Consider the following 23,084-nt stretch of genomic DNA (forward strand, 5'->3'; position numbering starts at 1 on the left):
AGATTTCTTTTTAATTTTTTTTTTAAATATATATCTGTTTGTACAAAAAGAAAAGCTTTAAAAACGATGCTGATATTTATGGTAACTTTATGTTCAGCTGGAAATGCTGGGTATTGATTTGGGATAAAATATCGGGTGTTTTTCACCTCTCGTGCTGCCATGCAGCAGGTAATTTATTCCATCTCTAATTAGTTTTGTGTTACAAACTGCAAATTGTGAGTAATGTTCTTTGGAGGTGGGGGAAGGAGGAGGTGCTGCACCAACACCAGGAACTCTGATGAGTGCTGATAAAAGTCTGAGAGAGCCCAGCACGGGATTAGTGCTGCAAAGTGCCAGCCCAGCCCGGATTGCTGGGAAATCCTGTAAGCCCCTGTCAGGTAACACTGCTGCTGCAAGTGAGCACAAAATAAATGCAATAAACGCTGCAATAAATTAGTGCTGCAAGTGCAGCCAGCCCGGATTGCTGGGAAATCTGTAAGCCCTGTCAGGTAACAGCTGCTGCAAGTGAGCACAAAATAAATGCAATAAATGCAATAAATTAGTGCTGCAAAGTGCCAGCCAGCCGATTGTGGGAAATCCTGTAGCCCGTCAGGTAACACTGCTGCTGCACACAAAATATAATGCATAAATCGAAAGCCAAATTAGTGCTGCAAAGTGCCAGCCAGCCCGGATTGCTGGGAAATCCTGTAAGCTCCTGTCAGGTAACACTGCTGCTGCAAGTGAGCACAAAATAAATGCAATAAACGCTGCAATAAATGCAACAAATTAGTGCTGCAAAGTGCCAGCCCAGCCCGGATTGCTGGGAAATCCTGTAAGCCTCTGTCAGGTAACACTGCTGCAAGTGAGCACAAAATAAATGCAATAAACACTGCAATAAATGCAATAAATGCTGCAATAAATGCAATAAATTAGTGCTGCAAAGTGCCAGTCCAGACCAGATTGCTGGGAAATCCTGTAAGCCCCTGTCAGGTAACACTGCTGCTGCAAGTGAGCACAAAATAAATGCAATAAACGCTGCAATAAATGCAATAAATTAGTGCTGCAAAGTGCCAGCCCAGACCAGATTGCTGGGAAATCCTGTAAGCTCCTGTCAGGTAACACTGCTGCAAGTGAGCACAAAATAAATGCAATAAATGCAATAAATTAGTGCTGCAAAGTGCCAGCCCAGCCTGGATTGCTGGGAAATCCTGTAAGCCTCTGTCAGGTAACACTGCTGCTGCAAGTGAGCACAAATAAATGCAATAATCCTGCAATAAACCCTGCAATAAATGCAATAAATTAGTGCTGCAAAGTGCCAGCCCAGCCCGGATTGCTGGGAAATCCTGTAAGCCCCTGTCAGGTAACACTGCTGCTGCAAGTGAGCACAAAATAAATGCAATAAACCCTGCAATAAATGCAACAAATTAGTGCTGCAAAGTGCCAGCCCAGCCCGGATTGCTGGGAAATCCTGTAAGCCCCTGAGTACACTGTGTGAGACACTGATTGCTTGCAATGTGAGGCACAAGGATTTAAATCGTAAGCCTGTCAGTAACACTGCTGCAATAAATAATGCAATAAATTAGTGCTGCAAAGTGCCAGCCCAGCCTGGATTGCTGGGAAATCCTGTAAGCCCCTGTCAGGTAACACTGCTGCACAGATGAGCACAAAATAAATGCAATAAACACTGCAATAAATGCAACAAATTAGTGCTGCAAAGTGCCAGCCCAGCCCGGATTGCTGGGAAATCCTGTAAGCCTCTGTCAGGTAACACTGCTGCTGCAAGTGAGCACAAAATAAATGCAATAAATGCAATAAAGGGGTTCCAAAAGCTGCCAGGAGATAAGGAATGGGCAGCACTGACTTTTGGGGTGTGCAGTGCACGCACACTGTGGAGTTGCTGGTGGTTTAGGGCGTGTGGGGAGAGGTTTCAGTAGTTTCACTACTGCTGAAATGTCCAAAATCAAGTTGTTGAATGAGGGAGATTTCAGGAGCTTCTCTGAGGGAGTTGTTGGTGTTCCAGGGCATGGAAGGAGATATTTCAGTAGTTTCACTACTGCTGAAATGTCCAAAATCAAGTTTTTGAACGAAGGAGGGATTTCAGGAACTTCACTGAGGGAGTTGGTGGTGGTTTAGGACACATAGGGGGAGATTTCAGGAGCTTCACTCTGAGAGTTTCTGGTGTTTAAGGACATGAAAGTGGAAATTTCAGTAGTTTCACTGCTCCTGAAATGTCCAAAATGAAGTTGTTGGAAGAGGGAGAGATTTCAGGAGCTTCTCTGAGGGAGTTGCTGGTGTTCCAGAGCATGGAAGGAGATATTTCAGTAATTTCATAACTGCTAAGGTGTCCAAAATGAAGTTGTTGAATGAGGCAGAGATTTCAGGAGCTTCACTGTGAGAGTTGCTGGTGTTTTGGGGCATGGAGGGAAATATTTCAGTAGTTTCTCTACTGCTAAAATGTCCAAAATGAAGTTGTTGAATGAGGCAGAGATTTCAGGAGCTTCTCTGAGGGAGTTCCTGGTGGTTTAGGGCATATAGGGAGAGATTTCAGGAGCTTCTCTGAGGGAGTTGCTGGTGTTCCAGAGCATGGAAGGAGATATTTCAGTCGTTTCATAACTGCTAAGGTGTCCAAAATGAAGTTGTTGAATCAGGGAGAGATTTCAGGAGCTTCACTCCTGAAATCTGAGGGAGTTGCTGGTGTTCTGGGGTATATAGGGAGAGATTTCAGTAGTTTCATAACTGCTAAAATGTCCAAAGTGAAATTGTTGAATGAGGAAGAGATTTCAGGAGCTTCTCTGAGGGAGTTGCTGGTGTTTTGGGCTATATAGGGGAGATTTCAGGAGCTTCTCTGAGGGAGTTGCTGGTGTTTTGGGCTATATAGGGGAGATTTCAGGAGCTTCTCTGAGGGAGTTGTTGGTGTTTTAAGGCATGGAGGGAAACGCTTCAGTAGTTTCTCTACTGCTAAAATGTCCAAATTGAAGTTGTTGGTTGAGGGAGCCGGTAAAACTGAAGTTCTGTTGGAGCTGACATTTAAAATCCCGTTTCCCGCCGCAGCTCAGTGCAGTTGGGCCGTGCCGGGCCCCTCAGAGCGGCTCTGGCTCTGCCCGCGCCCCTCCTGCCCCGGCCCAGGTTCCGAGCGCGGCCGGGCTCCGGTGCTGTCCCCGCCGGCTCCGTGCCCCGTCCCTGGCCGGTGGCTCCTTGGCGGAGCCCCGGAGAACAGGAAGCCCCCCCCACCCCCTCGGCAGGTGAGTGACTCGCAGCGGCGCTGGCACATCGCTGCCGGGCTCGGCAAAGTGCAGTAAAACATGCCCGGCATCGCCGCGGCCGCCACGGCGTAGAGAGACACAGAGAGAGAGAGAGAGAGAGGGGGGACAGTGCTGCTGCTGCTGCTGCTGCTCTGCTGCAGGGACAGCCGGGGGCTTCCAGAGTAAGTCTGTCTGTCTGTCACTCTTTGCATTTCCAGCCGCCGGTTTTCCACAGCCGCATCCCCCCTGCGCGTGGGAAGGGGATCTCCCCAGCAGGAGCGGTGCTGGTCAGTGATGGATTCACGCCGTCACAGGCACACAGACACCAATATGCTGGCAGATAATATTTTATTTATTTTTTTTCTTTAAAAGAAAAAAAAATTTGCTTATTTCACCTAGGATGCTTCAGCATCGCTCATGTTCAGTCGTTAGCGGCGGTAGAACGAGCTGAAATTTCATTTGCTTAAAATCTGTCGGGGAGGGGGGTGGTGAATTATAATAATAATAATAATAATAAAGGATGTTGTGTCTTTAGGGTTAAACCCAAACCAGTGAAACATAAATTCAAAAGGGAAGGACAGGAGTGGCCTGACACAGTAATTTTAGGAGGTGACCTGCCTAAGGAAGGCAGCGACAGGGAACTTTAGAGCTTTTTAAAGCCCCGGCAAGAATTCCAGCCGGGCTCGCTCCCACCCGGCAGCCTTGGGGGATCTTTCGCATCCCAACCCCGGAGAAGGCGTCCCGGAGCCGGGCAGGGCGAAATCCTAACGCGGGCGCGCTTATCCGTAAATCCCGTGTATCATGGCTGCGCCGCCCTGCCCTTGCTGTGGGGGTGAAATGTAGAACATGAGCCTGATCCTCGGGAGATGGAGCTAATTTCGCCCTAAACTGGAAAGTGTTAACAGCGCCCGGCGAATGTGACAAAGCTCAATCGCGCTCCTTGTTTATGGAGCCCGCGCCCATTGGCCGCCGCGCGCCAGCTCTGCCCTGGCAACTGCGCGCCCGCATTTGCATAGCGCGCCGCCATTGGTCCGCGCCACGGCGCTGCGGGCCAATGGCGCGGCGCGGCCCGGGGTGGGCTATGCTAATGAGGCGCTGTTGCTGGGGCGCGCTGCGGCAGCCGGGGATGCGCTGAGGGGAGCGCCGGGATCGGCTTCCCCCTCACGCGCGAGGCCTGCGCGCTGCGAGCCGCCCTCACACCGGGCCCGGCCCGGCCGCCCAGCGCTTCGGCTAATTGCTGCTTCCCACCTGCTTCCCCCGGTTTTAAAATTTATTATTTAAATAAAACGCCTTAAAGTAGCCAGCTTCTTGTAGAAAGCAGAACGCCGGTACACTCACCAATCACTCGCGATTCACCACAACCCCTTCTCGCTGTCCGAGATCGGGATCTCAATCTGGTTTTTGTTACGATACACCACAGCCCTATCTCGCTGTCCGAGATCGGCATATCAATCTGATTTTTCTTTAGAATAATCTATTTCTGGAACAAACACACTCACCTTTCAAAAATGCTGTATTCACATCCCACCCGACAAAAAAAAAAACTCCACACCAATAACCAAGCCCCTCCTCAGCTCTAAGTTGAGTCCTGTTTTTTTTTCTGTCCTAAATATCATTCCTGTCTAAGAATATTGGGGAATCTGAGCTTAAAATATATTCTGCTGCTTAAATCTGCATCTGTATCTGGCCTTTTTTCCTTTCCCTGCCTTCCCAAGCAGCTTTTTCTCCTGTTCAGTCATGGATCACTTTCCTCAGTCCTGTTCCCTCTCCCTCCCTCTTCCTCAGTGTCCAATTCCTGTATTTTCTTCCATAACTGCTCAAATTCTCTTCTTTTAACTCACTAAATCTGACTGTAAGGATAATGAATTGTTTAAATGAGTAAATCCAGCTACATTCCCTATTTTTTCCTTTTTTCCCCTTTCTCTTCCACACAAATATCAATACGTATCTGTATTTTGATACCATCTGGCATTTGCTAGTAATAGTGGGAATTCCTGTCACCAGCAGATTTTTGGTTAAATCAGATTTTTACTTTGGTGGAATTTTAATTTTTTGACTGTTTTCTAAACCTTCAGAAAACTTCAGGTTCAGCAGAGGGAAATTTAGTTTTTCTTGGATAAAGCCAACATTTTCATAGAGAAACTTAGCGATTTCTAGAACAAAAAACTTAGATTTAATAAAGTTGTGTGTACTTGGAGTTTGCTTGAAGCCTTCTGAAGAATCAGTTGAGAGGTTCTTTTATAGCTTGTTTAAAGGACAAAATAATGTGAATTTAAACTTTTTGTCCCTAAATTTCTGCTATATTAGGGCATTACCGTGGTTTATAAAAGATTTTTCTCCTTATTTACTGAATTTGACAGATTTTTTTGTTTGTATTTGTGGTTTTCACTCAGAATTGAGGGGCAGGTATGGGTCTTCAAGCAGGATTAAAGATGCAGAGGTAGCTGGAGTTAAGTAATTATTGGAAAACCTGTGTTTGGAATAATATTCACATTTCAATCTTTATTTCTTCTTTAAGAGTTATTATGTTTGTTCAAAGGTTGGACTTGATGATCTTGGAGGTATTTTCCAATATTATTGTTTCTGTGAGTCTTTGAACTTTCACCATGATCATAAAAAAAGTTTATCTCCATTTCCCCCTCTGCTTTATATTCCCTCTTTTTAATGGCAGGCTTTTCACTCAATTAGAAAAATTACAAACCTTAGAATAATTGCATAAGATCATAAATTACACATGAATTTGTAGGGGGAGACAAAAAAAGAAACTTCAGAACCTCAACCTTGGCACATTTTCACCAATATCAGTGAGTTTGGATAATTTTCATTTGTCAGTTTTGAAATAAAAGTTAGTCTCTTCTTGAAATAGAGGTTATTAAACATGCAGCAATAAAGTATTGACTGCTGAGATATTGTTTCACTCACTGATTTGTCATTAAATCAACAAATGCACGCTGGGGTGAATCAGCAGCCAAAGTACTCGGGTTTGCCCAGTGCTCCTGAGCAGCTGGACAGAGTTCCAGTGTGCCAGGAAAACTTGGGAAGAACTTGAAGAGAGTTAGAAAAGGGGAAAAGCTTCCCTAACAGTTGGTGTGTGGAGTTATTTCCTCTCTAAATCCCCTCTTGGAGGATCACAAAGGTGAAAAAGGAACTTTTTTTACCTAACCTCGAAGCTGCTCCTCTGTGGAGCTCTGTAAAACACAGATTTACCTGCTAGGATGTGTCCCTTGTCTTTACAAAGTCCAAAAATTTAAATTATGGAGCCCTTTGGTGTTTGTCCCATGTCTGGATGTTTTTGTGCAGAGCAGGAGAAAATGCAGAATTCTACAGAAGGAAATGATTGTTTGCGAATTCCGAGGATGCAAAAACAATGAGCGCTCTATAGAATGTATAAGCAGCCAGGAATAATTTTATTTGGAGCGCAGTCTGAAGAGTGGCAAGGGATATTATGTTAAACACAATGAAAATCAAAAGATGTATTGTGTGGCCACCTATTGAGGCAGCGCTGCTTCCATGCTGCCCCTAAAACAAACAGGGCATTCATGGGGCTAAACAGAATCATAACTTATTGACATGGAGGCACAGAATTAAAGCTGGGCAGGGATTCTGGGCTCTCCTCATTTCTCTTCATTTTAGTGGCTTTTCAGTTCAGTTTGCTGTTGCCTTGTGGAATTCCAGGTGGTTTTTAGCTGTGCTTTAAGGCAGGTGCTTGTCCAGGGCAGAAATGGAAAAGCAGAGGTCTCACAGAGCTTCATTTGGGCTTTGAAAGTTCAGAGTGCTTGTGTTTCCTGGAGGTTTTAGCTGAGAATTTTGGCAATCTGGGGCTTCATTTATTAAAAAAAAAAAAAGTGGTTTCACTTTCACAACATTTTCTCAGTTCTGAGATTCTCCGGAGTGTACTCAAAGTCATATTTATAAGTTAATGAAACCCACATTTATATACTGTGTTGCCAGTGGATTAAATGAGTTTACAAACTTCTTTCTCTTGTAGTGGGAGAATTCCAATGAGCAGCAGCATTCAGTCCTTCTGGTACCAGATTTTTATTTTTGAAGTGGCTTTTTTTTCTTTTTTGGTAGATTTTTCCCACAGTGTTTCCCTGTGACAGGTCTGAGCTCCAGTTTTTCTCCAGGAAAGGGAACTGGAGTTCTCTGATTGCACAAAAGGCACAAAGCACAAGTCCTGCCCAAAGTCCACCTCCTGTGCAGCCCAGCCAGGGAAGGAACAGGGAAGGAGCTGGCCAGGACAGCTCAGCAGTGGCACAGCCGTTCATCAACCTGCTCCAGGCTGGGAAAAGATGGAGCTTGGTGTCACCTCCTGAGCCCTGTGACCTCCCTGCAGCTCTGGCCGGTGGGGAGGAGCAGGAGCAGGGACAGAACAGGAACAGGAGCAGGAACAGGAGCAGGAACAGGAACAGGAGCAGGAACAGGAACAGGAGCAGGAACAGGAGCAGGAGCAGGAGCAGGAACAGGAACAGGAGCAGGAACAGGAGCAGGAACAGGAACAGGAGCAGGAACAGGAGCAGGAACAGGAACAGGAACAGGAACAGGAACAGGAGCAGGAGCAGGAGCAGGAACAGGAACAGGAGCAGGAACAGGAGCAGGAACAGGAACAGGAACAGGAACAGGAGCAGGAACAGGAGCAGGAACAGGAACAGGAGCAGGAACAGGAGCAGGAGCAGGAACAGGAACAGGAGCAGGAGCAGGAACAGGAGCAGGAACAGGAACAGGAACAGGAACAGGAACAGGAGCAGGAACAGGAGCAGGAACAGGAGCAGGGACAGGAGCAGGAGCAGGAGCAGGAGCAGGAACAGGAGCAGGAACAGGAGCAGGAACAGCAGGAGCAGGAACAGGAGCAGGAGCAGGGACAGAACAGGAACAGGAGCAAGAACAGGAACAGGAGCAGGAACAGGAGCAGGAACAGGAGCAGGAGCAGGAACAGGGGCAGGAACAGGAACAGGAGCAGGAACAGGAGCAGGAGCAGGAACAGGGCAGGAGCAGGAACAGGGGCAGGAACAGGAACAGGAGCAGGAACAGGAGCAGGAGCAGGGACAGAACAGGAGCAGGAGCAGGGACAGGAACAGGGACAGGAACAGGAACAGGAGCAGGAACAGGAGCAGGAGCAGGGACAGAACAGGAGCAGGAGCAGGGACAGGAGCAGGAGCAGGAACAGGAACAGGAACAGCAGGAACAGGAACAGGAACAGGAGCAGGAACAGGAGCAGGAGCAGGAACAGGGGCAGGAACAGGAACAGGAGCAGGAACAGGAGCAGGAACAGGAGCAGGAACAGGAGCAGGAACAGGAGCAGGAACAGGAACAGGAGCAGGAACAGGAACAGGAGCAGGAACAGGAGCAGGAGCAGGAGCAGGAACAGGAGCAGGAACAGGAACAGGAACAGGAACAGGAACAGGAGCAGGAGCAGGAACAGGAACAGGAGCAGGAACAGGAGCAGGAACAGGAACAGGAACAGGAACAGGAACAGGAACAGGAACAGGAACAGGAGCAGGAAATAGGAACAGGAGCAGGAGCAGGAACAGGAGCAGGAAAAGGAACAGGAACAGGAGCAGGAAAAGGAAAAGGAACAGGAACAGGGGCAGGAACAGGAACAGGAGCAGGAACAGGAACAGGAACAGGAACAGGAGCAGGAACAGGAACAGGAGCAGGAACAGGAACAGGAACAGGAGCAGGAGCAGGAACAGGAGCAGGAGCAGGAACAGGAACAGGAACAGGAGCAGGAACAGGAGCAGGAGCAGGAACAGGAACAGGAGCAGGAACAGGAACAGGAACAGGAGCAGGAACAGGAGCAGGAACAGGAACAGGAGCAGGAACAGGAACAGGAGCAGGAACAGGAGCAGGAGCAGGAACAGGAGCAGGAACAGGAACAGGAGCAGGAACAGGAGCAGGAGCAGGAACAGGAACAGGAGCAGGAACAGGAACAGGAGCAGGAACAGGAACAGGAGCAGGAGCAGGAACAGGAGCAGGAACAGGAACAGGAACAGGAACAGGAACAGGAGCAGGAACAGGAGCAGGAACAGGAGCAGGAACAGGAGCAGGAGCAGGAGCAGGAGCAGGAACAGGAGCAGGAACAGGAGCAGGAACAGGAACAGGAGCAGGAGCAGGAGCAGGAGCAGGAGCAGGGGCAGGAGCAGGGACAGAACAGGAGCAGGAGCAGGGACAGGAACAGGAGCAGGAGCAGGAACAGGAGCAGGAACAGGGACAGGAGCAAGGACAGGAAAAGGGGCAGGGGAAGGAGCAGGAGCAGGGGCAGGGGCAGGAGCAGGAACAGGGGCAGGAACAGGAACAGGAGCAGGAACAGGAGCAGGAGCAGGGACAGAACAGGAGCAGGAGCAGGGACAGGAACAGGGACAGGAACAGGAACAGGAGCAGGAGCAGGGACAGAACAGGAGCAGGAGCAGGAACAGGAGCAGGAACAGGAACAGGAACAGGAGCAAAGCAGGAACAGGAGCAGGAACAGGAGCAGGAACAGGAACAGGAGCAGGAACAGGAGCAGGAACAGGAACAGGAGCGGGAGCAAAGCAGGAGCAGGAACAGGGGCAGGAGCAGGAACAGCAGGAACAGGAGCAGGAGGAACCCTGGGGGTTGTTTCTAACTTCAGGGCTCCATTCTGCTCTCAGCACAAGCAGCGTTTGGCATTTGTGTACAGGGAAGTTGGCTGAATGGTTTTTGTCGGGGAACTTGTGGAGCAGCCGTTCCCAACAATCCCCCCACAATAATAAAGTTCCTCCTCTGGGGGATATTTATAACGGGATTGTTCTCCCAGAGCTGCCCCAGGTAATTCCCCTTTGTTCCCTGGGTCCCACGATGGGACAATGGGCAGGGCAGGGCGGCAGGAGGGCACGCCGAGTTCAGCTCGGGGTTTGCTCATTGATTGCTCCAAACCCCGCCGTCCCCAGCCAGGGCTGACGTTTGTGGTGCTCAGGCCGAGCTCTGCTGGCTCTGTCTCGTCCTCGGCGTGGGTTTGTGTGGGCAGAGCGCTCTCACATCCCAGGGCTGTTGCTGGTTCTCCCTGCCTGTTCCAGGGTGTGCTGGTGCACCTGAGTGTGAGAGCAGCGCAGGATCTGCTCCCTTCTCCACACCCCTTCAGTGCTCGTGGGTGCTGAGAGCTTTTCCAAGCTGAGATGGTGACAAATAAAGTCTACCAGAACTCTGCAAAACAATAATCTTCTGTGGAGCAGGAGGGTTGTACAATTCCTCAGCTAACACAGGGTTTTCTTACAGTGGGCATCGGGTGGCTTTCACATTGTGAAAAGCGCCAATCGCTTGTTTTTAAAATTTCAAAAGTTTAATAGTAATAAAAGGGTTATGAAAATAGTAATACAATTAGAGTAATAATAATTTGGACAATTTGGATTAGGACAATATGAGACAACAGAAACAAAAAGTTATGGATGTCTGAGTACCTCTTTCTGGGCAGCACGAGCCCAAAAAAGGACACAAGTTAATGAAAGGTTAACCCTTAAAAACAACAGCCTGTTGCATATTCATACACCTCACACATGGTGCATAAATTGCATTCAAACACAGGATTCTGTCTGGTCATCGTCAGCTTCTTCCTCTGAATCCTGACAGTGCCTTTGAGGTGGGAAGAAGTTCATTTCTCCTGATAATGGAGCAATAAATTCTCTTTCTCTGAAAGATTCAGGTGTCCTGTGGCTGCTGTCTCACTGCCAGTCCTTTCTTTAAAAAAGTATCCTAATAGCATAGTTTCTATTTTAACAATTTTTATAACCTAAAACTCTATTTAACACACTACTTAGGAGAATTAATACACCATCACTTTCTAACACAACACATATAATATTCATGTTAATATTTGCAAAAAGCCAATCATAAAACATGCATTTTTCACACACATCACTAACTTGAACACAGAAAAAAGCAGCAAGAAGTGCTTGGCTTCACCTGTGGTGGTTTAGCAGGGGTTGGAAACAAAAAGATTTGGAGTCTGAGGCTGTCCTGCTCAGTCAGAACCGTGCTTGTTCTGTGGTTTGACCACACCAGCTCTGAGCTCTGGGTGTGGGAAGCAGAAGAGCCTTTGTGGCCAGCGAGACCCCTCACCCTTCTGTTCCCTGGTGGTGTTTGCTGGTGGGTTCTCACTGAGCCGGGAATGCAGGGAGTGGCTGCACACGGTGAGAGAGGGAGAGCAGCTCACGGCATCTTGGGTCAGAGCAGTGATTTAGGAGGGAAAATGTTGAAAAAAAGGAAGAAAAGTTGTAGCAAGGCAGAGAGAAAGGCAGGTGAATTGTGCAGAGGAAGTCTCAGACTTTATTTATTATTGGAATATGAATCCCAATATAACCAGTTAGATGGTGCCTGGGCCAGTTCTGACCCTCGCTGCTGGGCCAAAGGCAGCACTGTGGTGCTTTACCCCAGAGATACCTTGGCTGCTGGGGATTGCAGCAGGGCACTGAGCAAGTCCAGGCTTGTCAGGACTCCGTTTACCTCGGGAGAGAGAGCTCCTGGCGATGGTGAAGAGAGAAAGGAGAGGATTCTGCTGGAGGGTTATATCCAGATGTTTATTCCATGGGTACAGAGGTCTGAACCGGGGCAATTCCTCCAACAGAATGCGGCTGCATGGTCTGATTGACCTTTTAAGCTCGGGGACAGGGGAAGGGGAGGGGACAGGTGAGCCACCAACCAGGTGAAGGGGCGGGGTCTCAAGGGACGAGGGACACCTATACGGGCCAATGTCCCCCAGGCCTGAGGGACCAATCACACGACGCCTTGCTGGTATGTCAGCCTGATTGACAGCGCACACTCAGCGAGGGGCGAGGGGGAAGGGAGAAGGTAAAACAGGACATTGCAACACACTGCAACAATTTATCATCTTTATCCCCCCTGGCACGGGCAGGGACACCCCCACTGTCCCAGGCTGCTCCAAGCCCTGTCCTATTGAAGATGGAGGGAGAGACCCACCTTTCATTGATCAGCATCAACTCCGTTTATTCACTCAATCAATCACTTTTTATAACCGTGTTAATCAAGTTCATGCATATTGCAAACCCGAGCTCACAATAGGTCAGAGATAACACACCAACCCCTCCTTTTGTTTCCAATACCAAGATTTGGGTTCTCAAAATTATTTCTGCTTTCCCAAAACAGCCAAAGATAGAATATCTACTTGTTATGAGAAAGCTGCCTGAGAACTCTGGTATGCAAGGTTCTCAAGGCCTTCATGTTTGTCACTTTTACTTGTAATTAAAAACAACCTGAGAACTTCTGCTGTTCACAGAAACAGGCTGTGAGAATTTGCTCCTCACAGCTGCCTTCTGAGCCATCTCTGAAAAAATCTCCAACACTGTCCAACCTTGGACACTTCCCAACATGTGGAATTCCTGCATTTAAACTCTAAATGCTGATGGGACTTGCAGTGCTTTTACCTCTTCACCTTGCCCAGCCCCCAGCAGGCAGGGAGGTGTTTGCAGGCTGTTGCAGAGGTTCTGTTATCAGCAAGATAACTCTTTATCTTGTCATGGAGCCCAGATCTGCTGCTGCTGCTGCACTTGGGAGATGCTTTGTCAGTCCTGAGGCAGATTTGCATCACTCACAGCGTCCAAACTGTCACTTTTTGGGGGCTGGTTTTTAATTGTGAGGTGAGAAGTAGGAAGAGATATTAAGGAAATGTCACTTTTTTAATTCTCTAATGGTTTTTGTCTGACTTTGTCTCCTTTTTTATATTTCACTATGAATACTCCTCAGTAGAACAGTAAGGTAGAAGTGTGACAGAGGGACAAAGAGAGTCACAAAGATACTTTGAGAGGCAAAGTAGATCTTTAATGAGCTGGGTGGCAGGAATGCAGAGAAACCTTGGAATCGCTGTTGGGATTTTCAGGTGCAGTCCCACCCAGCAGAGGAGCTGCTCTAACAGCTCCTGATCCAGAGAGAAACCTCACTTTTTGTGACACAGAAATGTGGAAACCTTGAGGCTGGAAGAGACCTTTGGAGGTTGCCCAGTGCTGTGGCCAGTTGGGTTTTGGGTACAATCCAATGATTTCAATCCAATTTACAATCCGTAGATTTCAATCCAATTTACAATCCATAGATTTCAATCCAGTTTACAATCCGTAGATTTCAATCCAATTTACAATGCACTGATTTCAATCCAATTTACAATCCATAGATTTCAATCCAGTTTACAATGCACTGATTTCAATCCAGTTTACAATGCACTGATTTCAATCCAGTTTACAATCCATAGATTTCAATCCAGTTTACAATTTATAGATTTCAATCCAATTTACAATGCACTGATTTCAATCCAGTTTACAATGCACTGATTTCAATCCAATTTACAATGCACTGATTTCAATCCAGTTTACAATGCACTGATTTCAATCCAATTTACAATCCATAGATTTCAATCCAATTTACAATGCACTGATTTCAATCCAGTTTACAATCCATAGATTTCAACCCAATTTACAATCCATAGATTTCAATCCAATTTACAATCCACTGATTTCAATCTAGTTTACAATTCACTGATATCAATCCAGTTTACAATGCACTGATTTCAATCCAATTTACAATCCATAGATTTCAATCCAGTTTACAATGCACTGATTTCAACCCGATTTACAATCCATAGATTTTAATCCAGTTTACAATGCACTGATTTCAATCCAATTTACAATCCATAGATTTCAATCCAGTTTACAATCCATAGATTTCAATCCAGTTTACAATGCACTGATTTCAACCCAATTTACAATCCATAGATTTCAATCCAATTTACAATCCATAGATTTCAATCCAGTTTACAATGCACTGATTTCAATCCAGTTTACAATCCATAGATTTCAATCCAGTTTACAATCCATAGATTTCAATCCAATTTACAATGCACTGATTTCAATCCAGTTTACAATGCACTGATTTCAATCCAATTTACAATCCGTAGATTTCAATCCAGTTTACAATGCACTGATTTCAACCCGATTTACAATCCATAGATTTTAATCCAGTTTACAATGCACTGATTTCAACCCAATTTACAATCCAGTGATTTCAATCCAGTTTACAATGCATAGATTTCAATCCAGTTTACAATCCACTGATTTCAATCCAATTTACAATCCATAGATTTCAATCCAATTTACAATCCATAGATTTCAATCCAGTTTACAATGCACTGATTTCAATCCAGTTTACAATCCATAGATTTCAATCCAATTTACAATCCATAGATTTCAATCCAATTTACAACGCACTGATTTCAACCCAATTTACAATCCATAGATTTCAATCCAATTTACAATCCATAGATTTCAATCCAATTTACAATCCATAGATTTCAATCCAGTTTACAATGCACTGATTTTTTCTGGGTTGTTGATCCACTCCTGGGATCCCTCATTCACCTGCAGCCCTTCCCCATCACTCAGTGAATGTTTGTGCCTTGCTGGAGCTGAAGGGAAGGCCAGGGATGTGTTTTACCACCAAAAACACTTTTTTGGGAGGCGGTTTAATGTCTAAATGAGTTCTGTGGACTGATATCCAAATGGGAATAACAGGATCTCAAATGGATGAGAGAGGAAATTGAATCTGCATGGAGTTCTTAAAAATCTGTGCAAAAATTTAAAAATTTACACAAACTTTTCAGATATTACACCAGTTGTAGTTCATTCATAGACTCCTCAATAATCACAATCTCAAATATTTGTTATGCCTGCAGTTGATAATGTCTTTGTTGCTTGGGAAAATCATAAAATCACAGAATGGTTTGGTTGAAAAGGACCTTAAAATCACCCAGCCATGGGCAGGGATGACCCAGCCTGGCCTTGGACACTTCCAGGGGTGGGGAGGCCCCAAAAATCCATTTCAAGAAAAACCCAAACATTTAAAACACAGCTATTTTGAATGACAGAAGTATTTCCCATCCTCCCCATATAAACAAAAAACCAAAATCTTGAACTCCTTCCACTGTGTTGAGGTGATGCTTTAAGAAATAAACCTTCTCCTTTATGAGGGATCCATTTCTGCACTGTGCCTATTTTCAGAGAGCTCTGGGAGCCTCTTTGCAGTGCAAATACAAATCAAGGTATTTTTATTTCATACAAATTCAGGGTATTTTTATGCCTCCCCTGAACTAACATTAGGTAAGGCTTATTTGTAAGACAATTCTGCCCACTCCAAATCCATAATCTTTTCCCTTCATGTACTTCATGCTTAGAGATCTTGGCATATGTTTGGGGGTTTTTTAAAAAACTTCATTTTCTTCCCGAGGTGCTTTACAAGGTGGGATCACTGGAACTTGTAGTGGTTAAAAAGGAAAATGGATGATTTACTGCACCTTGTTCTCAGATATTTCTGTCCTGTGTGGAAGTTCTGGATGTGCTGTGGGAATAAATTTTGGTGGATTTTAGTCCTGCCCTGGTGCTCAGCAAATCCTTGATTTTTTGGATGTCTGGAGCTCTCCAGATGAGCAAAAAATCAATGTCAGAGCCATCTAGCTCTGGATGTGCTGTGGGAACAAGTGCTGGTGGATTTTAGTCCTGCCCTGGTGCTCAGCAGATCCCCGATTTTTGTGTTTTGGATGTCTGGAGCTCCCCAGATGAGCCAAAAAATAACCTCAGACCCATCTAATTCTGGATGTGCTGTGGGAACAGGTTTTGGTTGATTTTAGTCCTGGCCTGGTGCTCAGCAGATCCCTGATTTTTGTGTTTTGGATGTCTGGAGCTCCCCAGATGAGCCAGAAAATAATCTCAGATCCATTTAGCTCTGGATGTGCTGTGGGAACAGGTTTTGGTGGATTTTAGCCCTGCCCTGGTGCTCAGCAGATCCCCGATTTTTTTTTTTTTTTTTTTTGATGTCTGGAGTTCTCCAGATGATCCAAACCCAATCTCAGACCCATCTAATTCTGGATGTGCTGTGGGAACAAGTGCCCATGGATTTTAGCCCTGCCCTGGTGCTCAGCAGATCCCTGGTTTTGGTTTTTTTTGCTGTCTGGAGCTCTCCAGATGAGCCCAAACCCAATCTCAGACCCATCTAGATCTGGATGGGCTGTGGGAACAAGTGCCCGTGGATTTTAGTCTTGCCCTGATGGTCAGCAAATTCTTGATTTCTTTGGCTGTCTGGAGCTCTCCAGATGAGGCCAAACCCAGTCCCAGAGCCACCAGAGGCCGTGTGAGCCTCAGTTGATGGCTGTCACAAATGTCCCTGTTTCTGGAGCGACTCCTCGGCCTAGAACTAAAGGAGGTCAGGATTTCTATTCTAGCCAGTCCTTCCTTCCCCTCCTGTCCCTGCTGTGTCCCCGGGGTTCTGGGAGGGTTCCCTGGGGCTGGGCTGGGCTGGGCTGGGGTGCAGGGCTCAGGAGCAGGGGCTGGGATGTGCCAGGGACAGGGATGTGGCAGGGGCTGGGATGTGGCAGGGACAGGGACAGGGATGTGGCAGGGACAGGGACAGGGATGTGGCAGGGGCAGGGATGTGGCAGGGATGTGACAAGGACAGGGATCCCATCAGGGCCAGGGACAGGGATGTGACAAGGACAGGGATGTGGCAGGGATGTGACAAGGGCTGGGATGTGGCAGGGATGTGACAGGGACAGGGATCCCATCAGGGCCAGGGTGTGTGTGGGAGCCCCAGGGACAGGGATGTGACAGGGACAGGGATCCCATCAGGGACAGGGACAGGGGTGTGACAAGGACAGGGATCCCATCAGGGACAGGGACAGGGATCCCATCAGGGACAGGGATGTGACAAGGACAGGGATCCCATCAGGGACAGGGGTGTGACAGGGACAGGGATGTGACAAGGACAGGGACAGGGGTGTGACAGGGACAGGGATCCCATCAGGGACAGGGATCCCATCAGGGCCAGGGACAGGGGTGTGACAGGGACAGGGACAGGGACAGGGACAGGGACAGGGATGTGACAGGGACAGGGATCCCATCAGGGACAGGGACAGGGGTGTGACAGGGACAGGGATCCCATCAGGGACAGGGACAGGGATGTGACAAGGACAGGGACAGGGGTGTGACAGGGACAGGGATCCCATCAGGGACAGGGGTGTGACAGGGACAGGGATCCCATCAGGCCCCCGGTGTGTGTGGCAGCCCCAGGGGCTGCAGTTCCCTGCCTGCTGCTCCCTGTGCTGAGTTCCAGCTCCCAGAGCTCTGCCCCGGGGCTGCTGAGCTGGGTGGGGTCGGTCCCATCTCAGGGTGACCCAGAGCCTTTTCCATTTGGGATGGGAGCTCAGGGATGGGTTTGGGCAGTTCCCATCCATCCCCTGGCATCCTTCCCATCATCCCAGGCTCCAATCCTGTTCTCTTCTCTGGGATTTGCTGTGGAGCCATTTGTGCCTCTGGGCTAAGAAGGTTCTTGTTGGACACAGGTTGGATTTATGGTGTCATATTTGATGTGGGGTTATCCTCCAAGCCACCTCTTTGTTAGTACAAACAGCAAATCTCAAAAATATTCTAAACTAAAAAACCAAAATTACAGATTTGGGTGCAGGTGGACTTGAGAGGAAAAGGTCTACAAGCATGGAAAGGTTCCAGCTGAACCCAAACATCACATCACAACATTTGTATTCCATTACAAGTGGTGTTTTGTGGGGTAATTACACTTTTAACACTCTCCTACTTTGCAGTTTTACTTTATTTTAAATGTGTGTAGTGCATTGTTCAGTCTATCCTCAGACTTGTTGTGATTTTTGGAGTGTCAGAAGATCCTGTGGAGTAAATGAGAACCCCACAGTGCCAGGATTTTTGGGTTTATATATTTGAGCTTTCTGCTTTTTGAGGAACACATGGAAGGGCAGAATATTTAAAATAAAATTTGTGTTTATAAAGTTCTGTAATTGTCCAGGTAATTCTCTATTGGAAACTGTGGCCTGAGGTAAGAAAACACAAGATTGAAACTTTGGAAGTGACTGGCTCCACACTTCAGAATCAGTGGTATTTTTGACTCTCTGATTTAAATATTGTTTTGACTTTTACTTCAGTCACCATGATGTTGCTAAGTGAGATTATGATTTTTTTTTTCAGGTTAAGCAGAACCTCAGAAATTAAAAGAGCAAAAAGTAGAGATAGTGGATGATGTCTTACATATGTTCAGCCATTCTTACAGGAGTGTTCAGTGAATCTTGAACAGGAAATGTTCACTGAATCCTCCAGGTTGTAGAGATGGGAGATAATTCTGATTCTCAGTTTTTAATGGATATTTTGTAGAAGAGTTAAAAGTAATTTTCTGTGCAATGGTTAATATTTTAATATAATCAATGTAAAATGGTAAAACTGCATCGATTCCATCCATGCAGTTCTGTTGCCCTGATAGGTGTTGAGTCAATGTGCAGTGTCAATTTTAATATTTTAGTTTTCTTTTGACAGAGTTATTTTTAAGAAAGCCAAACCTTGGCTGCACTCATGTACTGTTTTCTGGTGCTTGTGTTTTCTTGCAAGGTTTGGACTGCGAAGGAAGTGGGGATTTCCCTTGGCTGGTCAGGTGCTTGGCTGTTCAACACCTTCCTTCTAAATTTAATCCTCAGTGATAATTTTACTTTCAGATTGCAGCTGCTCTTTGTTTGCTGTGCTTTGTAGGGAGGCAGAAACACAGAGGACAGGGAATCAGGGATTCAGGGAATCAGGGATTCAGAGATTCAGGAAATCAGGGATTCAGGGAATCAGAGATTCAGGGATTCAGGGAATCAGGAATTCAGAGATTCAGGGGATCAGGGATTCAGGAAATCAGGGATTCAGGGATTCAGGAAATCAGGGATTCAGGGAATCAGGGATTCAGGGAATCAGGGATTCAGGGATTCAGGAAATCAGGGATTCAGGGAATCAGGGATTCAGGGAATCAGAGATTTAGGGAATCAGGGATTCAGGGATTCAGGAAATCAGGGATTCAGGGAATCAGGGATTCAGGAAATCAGGGATTCAGGGAATCAGGGGATCAGGGATTCAGGAAGTCAGGAAATCAGGGATTCAGGGGATCAGGGATTCAGGGATTCAGGGATTCAGGAAATCAGGGATTCAGGGGATCAGGGATTCAGGGGATCAGGGATTCAGGGAATCAGGGATTCAGGGAATCAGGGATTCAGGGATTCAGGAAATCAGGGATTCAGAGATTCAGGAAATCAGGGATTCAGGAAGTCAGGGATTCAGGAAATCAGGGATTCATGAAATCAGGGATTCAGAGATTCAGGAAATCAGGGATCCAGGGAATCAGGGATTCAGGAAATCAGGGATTCAGGGATTCAGGGATTCAGGAAATCAGGGAATCAGGGATTCAGGGGATCAGAGATTTAGGGAATCAGGGATTCAGGAAATCAGGGATTCAGGGGATCAGGGATTCAGGAAATCAGGGATTCAGGGAATCAGGGATTTGGGAAATCAGGGATTTGGGAAATCAGGGAATCAGGGATTCAGAGATTCAGGAAATCAGGGATTCAGGGAATCAGGGATTCAGGAAATCAGAGATTCGGGAAATCAGGGATTCAGGAAATCAGGGATTCAGGGAATCAGGAAATCAGAGATTCAGGAAATCAGGGATTCAGGGAATCAGGGATTCAGGGAATCAGGAAATCAGGGATTCAGGAAATCAGGGATTCAGGGATTCAGGGGATCAGGGATTCAGGAAATTAGGGATTCAGGGATTCAGGAAATCAGGGATTCAGGAAATCAGGGATTCAGGGAATCAGAGATTCAGGGATTCAGGGATCAGGATTCAGGAATCAGGGAATCAGGGATTCAGGGGATCAGAGATTTAGGGAATCAGGGATTCAGGAAATCAGGGATTCAGGGGATCAGGGATTCAGGAAATCAGGGATTCAGGGATTCAGGAAATCAGGGATTCGGGGATTCAGGGAATCAGAGATTCGGGAAATCAGGGTTTCAGGGATTCAGGGAATCACCAGGGCTGGAGGAGCCCTTTGGGATCACCCCAGTCCCACCATCATCACCCCTGAACGTTATCCCCACACAAAGATGAGCTGCTGAGGCTGGACAATGAATTTTCCTTTGGTACAGTCAGACCAGAAAGCTGGGAGCAGCCCTGAAAGGCAGAATTTGTGTGGTGTTCTGGCTTTTTAGAATCCAAACACAGAATTTGTGTGTTTGGAATGACCCCTGTCAAATTCTGACTGCGCCAGGACACGCAGGGGGAGCTGTGAGGAAAGGGATGCTCAGGATCGGAGTCCCAGCATGGGTTGGGCTGGAAGGGACCTTTAAAGATGGAGCTCTGATGGTCAGGGACACCTCCCACCTGACCAGGGTGCTCCAGCCTGGCCTTGGGCACTGCCAGGGATCCAGGGGTGGAATCCCATCCCAGCCCTGCCCACCCTGCCAGGGAACAATTCCTCATTCCCAGGATCCCACCCAGCCCTGCCCTCTGGCACTGGCAGCCATTCCCTGTGTGCTGTCCCTGCATCCCCTGGCAATTGTCTCTCTCCAGCTTTCCTGGGGCTCCTCCAGGCCCTGCAAGGCCGCCCTGAGCTCAGCCCAAAGCTTCTCCTGTGCAGGTGAGCAATGCCAGCTGTGCCAGCCTTTCCTGCCAGCAGAGCTGCTCCATCCTCTGCCCATCCTGGAGCCTCCTCTGGGCTCTGCAGCAGCTCCAGCTCCTCCCTGGCTGGGGCAGCTCTGCCCTCTCTCAGCTTAAGGCCATTCATTCCCTGTGTCCTTGTGAGAAGTCCCTGCCCAGCCCTTTCCCTGAGGGTGATTCTGGGATCCCTCCCTGTGGAATCCCCCATGTGTGACAATAATCTGATGGTCAGGGACACCTCCCACCAGACCAGGGTGCTCTAGCCTGGCCTTGGGCACTGCCAGGGATCCAGGGATGGAATTCCATCCCAGCCCCTGCCCACCCTGCCAGGGAACAATTCCCCATTCCCAATATCCCATCCAGCCCTGCTCTCTCTCAGGTTAAGGCCATTCCCTGTGTCCTTGTGAGAAGTCCCTGCCCAGCCCTGCAGGACAATTCTGGGATCCCTCCCTGTGGAACCCCCCACGTGTGACAACCCCTGGGTGCCGATGATCTCCAGGATCCAGGACTCTGAACCCAGGGCAAGATTCTCCCCTCATCCCCTGCTTAATTAACCCTGTCCTTGTCTTTGCAGGAGGAGAGACTTCAGCATGCAAACCTTCATCTGTTCGGCTTGCACCATCGTTTTCATTCCATGCTGCTGGCCTTCAGATGGCTGGACAGATGTCCCATTCGCATCAGCAGTACAGTGACCGGCGGCAGCAGAGCATCAGTGACCAGCAGGTCTCGGCCTTATCCTACGCTGAGCAGCTCGAGCAGCCAATCCCCCTGACAAACCAGGTATGGCCAGGGCTGCTCCTGCACCTGGCAGCCCTTGGACGGGGAGCTGTGGCTTGGGAGGGACCTTCAGAGATTGGGGTGGCCATGGCAGGGACACCTCCCACTGTGCCAGTGTCCAGCCTGGCCTTGGGCACTGCCAGGGATGCAGGGATGGAATTCCATCCCAGCCCTGCCCACCCTGCCAGGGAACAATTCCTGCCCAGGATCCCATCCAGCCCTGCCCTCCTTCAGTTTAGGGTCATCCCCCCATGTCCTGTCACTCTGAACCCCTGTGAAACGTCCCCTGTGTCCCTGCATTATCCAACCATCAATCACAGCATCAGGGCTTTTATTCTTATAGGGGTTTTTTTTTAAACTAATTAACTCCCAACTCTGTAAGGATAGAATTAACATACAACAGTATATTTAAAACTATTTGTATTTTATATATTTTATATTTTTATATATCTATATATGTGTATATATACGTGTGTGTATATATAAATACATACATATATGCATATATGTACATATACATAATATATACATATATACAATATTATACCACATCTATATATATTTTATATATATTTATGTATATTCATGTCTATATATTATATATTATACTATATTTTATATTATACACTATACACTATACACTATATACTATATACTATATACTATATACTATATACTATATACTATATTATATATTATATATTATATATTATATATTATATATTATATATTATATATTATATATTATATATATATATTATATGCATAACACATATATATGTATATACATATATATGTATTATAATACATAATATATAATAATATATATTATTAATCATAATATATATTATATATACATATTATATACATGTATATGTATATATGTATAATATACATATATATGTATATAATATATATCTATATATGTGTATATATATGTATGTATATGTATACTATAACTTCAAAAAAAGTTTTAAAAGTTGTTTCTGAACTTCTGGAACATATTTATTCTACTTGATTAATCATAATATATATTATATATACATATTATATACATGTATATGTATATATGTATAATATACATATATATGTATATAATATATATATATTGTATGTATATGTGTACTATAACTCAAAAAAAATTTAAAGTTGTTTCTAAATTCTGGACATATTTATTCTACTAGATTAATCATAATATATATTATATATACATATTATATACATGTATATGTATATATGTATAATATACATATATATGTATATAATATATATATGTATATATGTATATATGTATGTATATGTGTACTATAACTTCAAAAAAAAGTTTTAAAAGTTGTTTCTAAACTTCTGGAACATATTTATTCTACTTGCAACGTTTTTTTAAATAAGGGGAGAGAAAGATTGGCCAAGTGGAGAACTGTGAAAAGCTCTTTTTAAAAATAATAACTGGTTTTAAAATTTTTGTGCAGTTTGTTAGCAGCTGATTGCTTTATTATCCTAATGGGCAGTTTTAATGCAGAGTCGGTTGGTGTATTTGGAATACAGGAGTTTGCACAAAATAGATTTTATTTGGGTAGGTAGGAGCTGAAG

The 23,084-nt window shown here is 46.1% G+C and overlaps 1 protein-coding gene across 3 annotated transcripts in view; it reads left to right on the forward strand.

Moving 5' to 3' along the window:
• The window catches only part of DYRK1A (dual specificity tyrosine phosphorylation regulated kinase 1A), a 104,646-nt gene that overhangs the window by 50,339 nt on the left and 31,223 nt on the right, over positions 1 to 23,084 (forward strand). For 2 of the 3 annotated variants that reach the window (XM_064705264.1, XM_064705254.1), the window contains exon 3: positions 21,292 to 21,497. In XM_064705264.1, the coding sequence (XP_064561334.1) occupies positions 21,292 to 21,497 (206 nt within the window). Of the gene's footprint in view, positions 1 to 3,252; positions 3,404 to 21,291; positions 21,498 to 23,084 lie in introns of those variants that run through there. The other variant, XM_064705274.1, reaches the window with a different exon arrangement.

The sequence above is a fragment of the Zonotrichia leucophrys genome, chromosome 1 (assembly GCF_028769735.1).
Source record: "Zonotrichia leucophrys gambelii isolate GWCS_2022_RI chromosome 1, RI_Zleu_2.0, whole genome shotgun sequence".
Classification (NCBI taxonomy): Eukaryota; Metazoa; Chordata; class Aves; order Passeriformes; family Passerellidae; genus Zonotrichia; species Zonotrichia leucophrys.